Source organism: Lissotriton helveticus, chromosome 10 (assembly GCF_964261635.1).
Source record: "Lissotriton helveticus chromosome 10, aLisHel1.1, whole genome shotgun sequence".
NCBI classification, from domain to species: Eukaryota; Metazoa; Chordata; class Amphibia; order Caudata; family Salamandridae; genus Lissotriton; species Lissotriton helveticus.
The window spans coordinates 972,313,633-972,322,174 of NC_136071.1; the positions used below are offsets into that span (position 1 = coordinate 972,313,633).

An 8,542-nucleotide genomic window follows, 5' to 3' on the forward strand; every position below is an offset into this window, starting at 1 on the left:
CTCCAAGAGGAGCAAGAAATGGAATGTAAAACAAATATACATTTGAGTCAGTCATAAATCTTTAGTTCAGTTAATCAAAACCATAAAACACAAAACAACAATTATAGTTAAAACATTAATTATATTAAATTTCACTTAAATGTGCTTGTTTACTTAAGAGTAAAGCCTACATATGATTAAAAACACAATTCACAGCACGGTGATTATAATCCTATGCACGATTAAAGTAGCTGTCACTAGATGATTATTGCAAAATAGGCTTTGCTGGTGTGTGTTTAGTGAAATGCATAGACAACTTGTTACTCTAGCTACTGGAACAAACATAGGACTCCTTTTTACATCAGCGTTTAATGGTCGTGTTTTCCTTTTGATAACCCTAGGTACCATGGTGGTCCAGTGGAGCTAGGCCCATGTTCCCATCTGCAGAATTATGATCCTGATAGAGCGCTTACAGACTACATAAATCGGCTGGAGTCACTGCAGCGGCGGCTTGGAAGTGTACATTCTGGTACTTTCTTTTGATTTTTGGTCTGAGTTCTGTGCCTTCTGAACTAAAATACTTGGGAATTCAGTTACCAAAAGTTGAATTAAAACTTTGCTGGAACTGCATAAGGGAACGTGTGTATATGCGGGACCTAGATGAAGGTTTGTTCTATAAATCGAGGCGTTCTATAAATCGAGGCATTCACAATATTCATGCTTAAAATGGTGACATTTAGTGTGATTTCTTTGTTACATGTTCAAAATGAAGTATTTTATTACTTTTGCCTGTGAAATGTATATATGAGACTGGTAAGATCATGTTTATACGCAGTTGATGACCATGAAAACATTTTCATTAAGGCATACAACAGAGTTTCACAGTTTAGTGTAGTCGGTGCCTTTAACTCTAGGTCTCCAAGACTGGGGGCTTAAAGTGAAACAGTTATGGTGTTGATGACAGGCATAGGACATTTAATTAAGAGTGACCTAATGATACTAGAGTGATGGATACACAAGCATTACTCGTGGTATGTGCAGCTTTGTTGAAATATATATGTAAGCATCATGAATCAGGGACAGTTGTGTGTGAGAAACATTAAGATTCAAGGTCCCTGTGTTCTAGATCTTCCCTGTAAGAAATAATGAAACCAAGTGGTTTAGCATTGGCAGATACTAGAGGTTAAAGTCATCTAATTGCATTTTGTTACTCAAACTCACAATCTACACATATACCATAAAGAACATACATTCCTTTTTTGAGTGATAGGACACAAAGGTTGAATGGGATATAAGCAATGTTTTAGCTGTTGTATGCCAGTTGCAGAGGGCACACTAATATTGAGTTGCATGTCATTCACAGATTTATGGTGGGCAATAGTATGATAGTCTGGTCGCAAGTAGTCCATGCAGACATTAAATTGCATTGGGGCATCCTAGAGTTACCTTGTATTTGACTAAGGTAAGGACATAGGGTAGCCTGAGGATAGTGTTAGAGATTCTTATACTTGTTGTGGTCAATGGTGAGGACAAAGGCCACTTGTCTGTAATTCCAGGCCATCGGTGACATTTTTGTAGAGGTGTAGGAAAAGTTACTTACCTTTAGTAATGAAATATCTGGTGGAGATATAGGGTCATACGTATGAAGGGAATTTTGCGATCGCAAAAAAGTGCAATTTGGACTTAAGGAATCGCAAATTACCACCAACTTCAAGTTGGTGGTAATTTGCAATTTCTTTGAAAAATTCACTTTTTTGCATTTTTCGAAGTGCCAGGTGAATCACATACATGCCCTTAGGACATGTATGTGCGCCACATCTGCACCCATGCTCATTTCAGGGGTGGAACAGGGTGTCCTTTTGTTACCCTGGCACCCTTGAAATTGCATTCTCAATTTGCGATTCTCTAATTAAGAATCGCAAATTGAGAATGTATTCCTATTCATTCCTATGGGCCTCTAGGCCCATAGGAATGAATGGAGAGGTATTTCTTAATTGCAAATCGCAATTTGCGATTCACAATTGAGTAATATGTAGGATTCGCAAAATTTATTGCAAATCCTACATACATAGCGTTTTGCGATTCTCAAATAGCAATTCGCAAAAAAACGCTATTTGAGAATCGCAAATGGACATTTTCATACATATGCCGCAGATGCCTTAACTTTTGAATTCCTCCCAGGCGTCAAACTGGATCCAGAAATATTTTAGCAGTACCTCTGTGCGATGGGCGACAGTGTCGTATGGCTCTGATGACGTTGACTCCAGTTGTGACATCAGTGGAGCCACATAAGCCCCCTCCGGCTTACAGACATCAGTTTCTTCTGTGAAACCTTCTGCACCAGAACGCAAAGCTACTCTAGAAACTGGCTGTGGAAACAGTGTGCCAAACAGATCAAAATTATTTGAAACAATAAATAGAAATTAGCAATAAATGGTATGTCAACACCAGCCAAGGACTTTAAGGAAAAGAGCAAAGGAATCAAGGAAGTACAAGCTACTTGAAACCTTACGCACTGGCGTATAAACCATCCTTGCAAATGAAAACACCTCTCACTCTTACCAGTCACTCACCAATGGAAATGAATGGTATGGTAATATCACAAGACCTGTGAGACAAGACTACGTGGTTTGTTGAGCCACACCACTACATGAAACCATGATCACTGGAGTATAAAACCAGTACTGAAAGGGGGACTAACGACTACATCATGCTGTTCGCAGAGCAGGGAAGATGGGCAGGGTTTTAAGGATACTGCAGCTAGACTGTCTCTCTACCAGATATATTGTTACCGAAGGTAACAAACTTTTCGATCTGATAGAGACATCTAGTTGCTGATTTCTTAACTTTTTAATTCAATACCATAGCTATACCCAACCCAGAGGTCGGCCTGCGAACCAATCCAACAAACGAACAAACGGTCTCAGAGAAGACCAGCTGGTCTAAACTAAATAGAGACCGGACACATGTAGGAAAGACTATTTATATGAACCGTGGCAAGGACCACCTGTAAGTCAAGTGACTGTAGGCACTGCAAAATGTGACTCAGAGAAGGCGAATAAACTTCATCCAAACCCAACCAGCAGTTTTACCCAACAAGTACATGACCCCAAGGATGAAGTAAACCCATGGATTAGGAAGGTCGAAGGTAAAACGAACGCTAATCCAATGTAAGGTTCACAATAGCAAGACTGTGAGAACTAGGGATCGCTGAGCTAGAGGGAAATCAGAAGGAACAGGATGAACAGAGTGGAAAACGCTACAGTGATTTTTTTATTATTATGCAGCTGTGTCTGCCACAAAAAAGTGGCATGATTAAAGTACCCTCTTAATCATAGCTGAAGATGGATGATCATATTTTGTCATGTGTAACAATCACTGACCTAATAATAAGGGCCATGAGTTTGAGAGACCCCCAGACAATGGATTTCTAAACAAGGTTATAGTAGAACATGGATAAAGAAATATCCACGGTAATGTCAGACAGAGAAAAAAAAAAGAGCAAGGACTGCTAAAATCAAGACCTATCCTTGAATAAAAAGAATTACCGCCAGAGGGAACTGCGAGGCTCACCTAGCATGTAACCCCACAGAGTTGGAAAGGTTGAACAACAGCATAAATACGCTGCAAGCTTGAAAAGACATTTCTAAAATCCAACACCAACTGTATCCCAACAAAAAGGTAACGATTATACAGATACACATCTGCCATAAATATGTGTATCCACATATATAAAAAACACTTATGCAAATCTGTATATTCCTTGCCCAATGAATGTGTACACCAATATACAGACCACATATATAAAAGGACCAGTGACGAAGACACTCCCTGTCTCCCAACCAGAGACAGGACAAAAATATTGCTTCATAATCTACACCCTTACAAAGAGCAAAATTATATCCAATATGTACACCCGGAAAACCTGCCTGTACATAATAGAAATTTGCACTCCTAAAATAGTTTGGAGTTGGAGCTCCACATCAGGACATAATACCAGAACACTGAAGGGAGGGACCGAAATGAGTTCTTTCTTCAAACGACTATATGGCTTTAGCCAATCAGTAAATCAGATTAGGATGACTCCAAGAAGAAAGGGAAAAATTGGCAACTACAAAAACTAGTGATTTGCAGCACTTAACAACCTAACGTTTTAAACGTGAGAGTGATCAGTGTAATGTGTTCTCAAAGGAAGAACACTGAAAAAGATGTTTCTTGTAAAAGAAACCCACTAAAATTAAACACAAACAACGTAGGCGTAAGAAACACTGAAAATTCAATAAGATGGATATACCCTTTATCCTACAGGAGGAGCATGGCAAACCTGCACCAACAGACACCCACACTTACTGAAAGGAAAAGGCAATAAGCCTACTGCAAATGTTTCTACAAGCAGGTAACACAGGTAATCAATTTCACATGAGAAGAAACCCTAGAACCAAATCTCTTGAGTGAGGATCTCCTCAGCAGAGATAACCAAAAAACCTACCAACTGATAGGAAAAACCCCATGTAGGGTCTCAAAGAAGGACAACCTGTTATCGATAGCAAACATACCCTAAAAAATAAGAGCACATTTGGTGATGTTACACTGCAAAAAGCATATCATAATTCAGTTTTGAGCTAAATTACAAACCAAGATGACCCTTCTGTACAGGATCATCTCCCCTAAAATAAAACAAAATTTGAAAGAAGGGAACAGGGCTAAGGGTCTGAGCCACCCCAACTGTCCCTAAACCTACGCAAAACAGCATCTGCATGGGCACCAAACAAATTAACGCCATCAAACGGCATGTCAATTAAAACTGGCTGGACTGCCTCTGAAAATCCAGTAGAATGAAGCCAAGCTAGCTGGCATAACGCCACAGAAGACACCATGGCTCGACCATGTCCATTCTACACCTAGTGATTAATCTAGCTGCCTGTTGTCTATCCGAAATCAGTTGACTCAGTTTTCTCCTCTTGGCCTCCGGAAACAATGGCAATAGCTGTTGCAACGAATCCCATAAGGCATGAGAAAAACGGCCAAGGACACAAGTTGTGTTAATGGAACGTAACACCACTCTGGTGGAAGAGAACATACATTTCCCACAAGAGTCTTGCTTTCGGGAATCATTGTCAATCTGTGTATGAGGAAGACTATGCACATCCTGGGAAACTGTAGCGGCCTGAGCCATAAAACTGTGGTGTGTCAGTTGACGAAGAAGACCAGCAGGATCGTCGGGGCAAGGTGGTGCTTGTGGGAAATAGCACGGTCCACAGGCACCCCAGTATCCGGTCTAGCCCATGCCCCCAGTAAAATATCATATAATGCCTCACAATAGGGTAACCCTGGCTCAATCCCTGACTGACCTGGATAAAGAACCTCAATGATTTCTAGACCAAAGACAGAGTCCAATGTAAAACATCAGCCACCCTTTTTAACATATCTGTCAGGGAAGAGTTGGTCTCCAAGGCAAGTAGGAGATAAAAGGCCAGAAGCCGGGGATGATTCTAACCCGCTTGCTTCTCCTAACACTGAAATCCAGCTATCCATCAAAGGAGGATCTGTTGGCACTGGTTGCCCAAAAAGACCCCCTTCCTCATTTCTTTCCACAAACTGTTCTTGTGAAACCACCACAGAACCATGAATTATGGGCTCCATAAACGACGTAGATCGACGTTGACACAGCGCCATATCGACCTCGGGATGAGAAAGTGGAAGGGTGTCGGAGAGCGGCGATGCCGACAAAGAGGGGATATCAATGCCTCAAGACGCTCAGCAGGGTTGTGCACCGACCCCGGTTCGGACCCCGCCGGCGCTATAAAACATATCCTGGAGGAACAATCGACGTCGCTCCAGAGTCAATCGGCGCCACAGGTGTGAACCCTGAAGAGCTGTGCACTAGCGTCACTGTGTCTAAGGGTCTAACTGCAGCAGAGGATGAATCTGCTGGCTAGGACACAGTCAGTGCACCCATCATCTCCTTGAGGCCCGGAGATGCTCCAGGGGAATGAGGACCCAAATACGATGTGAAGAGCATCATAATACTCTTTCATCTGGGCCCGAGTCGCCCCGGCTCCAGAAAAGATGGGGCGGCACGGAAGCGCAAGGGCGTGAAGAGCCGTTTAAAACCAAGTCGCGAGTTAAAGAATCCCTGGAAAGCTGTGACGACAACACGTCACAGGACGGGTACTTGGTGCTTTCGCTGTTCACGGAATGGAGAGCAATGCACACAAGAACAGCCTCTGGAACGGATCCATTGCCGAGCAATAGCTGACCAAAGCTTAGGAGAAACTGGAATTCTGCGACAACCTCACCATCAGGAGCTTCATTCGTTGCTCCCGCAGCTCCTTAAGTTTCAGCCATTGTCGGGCGTCACACTCTTCAGCGTCGTGGTGCTCGCCCAAGCACCACATGCAAATAGAATTGGGATCTGTACCCGACATTTGTCGAGCACAAGATCCACAGAATTTAAACCCCAAAAGCATAGAGAGCTGGCACACTTTCAGATGAAAAATCGTCACAGCTGGACAAAATACGGCCAGAGATGCGCTTCTCGGGATCCACATTACAGCGCGGGAAAGAAGAAACTGACGCCCGCGCTGGAGGGGACTCATATGGCTACACTGACCTCACAAATGGAGTCAACGTCATCACAGAGCCGTAAGACGTCATCCGTCAGTGCGCAGAGATACTGCTGAAAAATTTAAGGAATCTGCGACTAGATGTCTTTATCAGGTAGTTTGTTACTGCATAGAAGCATAAGCCCTTTTTTAGGCTTGCAATGGAGATTTATTTTAGAGCTGCAGTAAAACTGCTTTATGATAATTTTGCCTAGGAGAGGAAGGGAAGTAATGGGCTGATAGTTTGCATGAGCACCAGATTCCAATTTGTGCTTTTTTGAAGGTTTGTCTCGTATTCAGCACTTTTAGTAAGGTTCTCATCTGGAGGAGGGTGGGAGAGACAGCTGTGTGACAGGAGGATTTGATAGTAGATGAGGCAAGTACATCATCATACGTTGTTGCTTTCAGCAATGGAAGGATGTCTGTTAGATCATCTTTGGTAAAAAAACAGAGGCAAGGATTGCCATCGTAGGGATCTCCAATCTGGTATGTGTGGTGTGAATGAGCTTGACCAATGAAAGAGCTCAATGATATTGCATATGGTTTTAGTTTTGAGGCTGCATAAATGTTTTTCTAATGTTGGTTTTCTTTTCAATTGAGTGGGTGGATGACAGAGCGTTTTATAGCTTTAAATATAGCTTTGCTATCATTTTCGACCTCCGTATATGTATGTATTCACTATATGTATTTATTTAATATTGTTTATCTTTCCTCCCAGGCTCAACTAGCGTTCACAACCAGGTGCACCATGTGACAAGAAGATAATGCACATCCAGCACTTGTAGTGGCATCCGACGATTTGCCTTTTGTAAATTTGTGCTCCTGTTTGTTGTATTATGTGTATATTGTGGGACCAACATGAATGAACACAGGAGTACTGTTGACAACAGATCCTTTGGGAATATTGATGCCTGAGAGGACTGGAAATGATGTAAATAGAAAAAAGGGTTGTTGTGTTCATACAGAATCAGCCATTAAATTACATGTACATTTGTGGAATGCTAATTTAAATGATTAACTTATGTATTTATCAAACGGGTGAAACGACGACACTTTTGTGGGTTACTGAATTGCTGATTGTGTAGCCTCGCATGTACCGCTCTCTTCATGCAAGGCTGCCAGAGTTACACTACTCTGTCCTAATATATTTGCTATGGCGCTGTGGACGGAGCATATCCTTTGTAGAGAACTATTTTTGTAATGGTAGAAGTTTTGAATTTTATGGGTATTTTGTCAAGCAACTGAAATAAAACTGAATTCCACCATTTTATCTTTGTATTTGTTTAAAGCTGTAAATGTGTTAAAGAATGTGATTGAATTTAGCTAATTACCTATTCGCGGCCAACAATTGCTAAACATAAACAAATCTGAACTTCTAAAATGAAAACTACTAAGGCTCTCATCTTGAGGCAGAATCTTGAGAACGGTGAAAGGCTGACGGGTAAGATGCAAGGTTAGTTAAGGCAAAGTCAATCTGAGGAACGCAAGGAATGGATGATCATCCGGTCTCAGATCTATTGAGGAAAATGATCAACAGTTTTACTTTTGGAAGTTTCTTCTAGGTAAGGATGTGGCATACACCATCCCTGGGGGGCTTCATACCAATCATGGTTTTTACTCTCATAAATGCATATAGTACACCACTGTTATTTAAAATTTACTGAGGTTGACAACCTGGCGAAAAAACGAATTTATGCAGGGGAATCTATTAAAGATCCTGTGTTGGAGAAACATTATTAGAGAGAAAATACCCCTAGCCTAGTATAAACATTCCTGGTCCATGTTCCTCATTCCCCAGTGATCGATACATACTTGGCAACTCTTGGTCACTCTGTTTTTCCAGCTGGCCCTTTCCCCGCTAAGTGATTTAAAAGCTGTGGTACAACAATTTTCAAAACTAAAGGCTTCAAAGTGAGTCCAAAATATCAACAGAGGCAACCCACCAACCTGAACCAGAC

General features: G+C 41.6%; 1 protein-coding gene across 2 annotated transcripts in view; it reads left to right on the top strand.

Moving 5' to 3' along the window:
- AKAP9 (A-kinase anchoring protein 9) overlaps nucleotides 1–7,849 on the top strand; it is a 647,464-nt gene extending 639,615 nt beyond the window's left edge. For both annotated transcript variants that reach the window (XM_078663639.1, XM_078663638.1), the window contains 2 exons: nucleotides 381–508; nucleotides 7,303–7,849. In XM_078663639.1, the coding sequence (XP_078519765.1) occupies nucleotides 381–508; nucleotides 7,303–7,349 (175 nt within the window). In that variant the 3' untranslated portion in view covers nucleotides 7,350–7,849. The remainder of the gene's footprint in view (nucleotides 1–380; nucleotides 509–7,302) is intronic.
- Nucleotides 7,850–8,542: the final 693 nt, after the last annotated feature.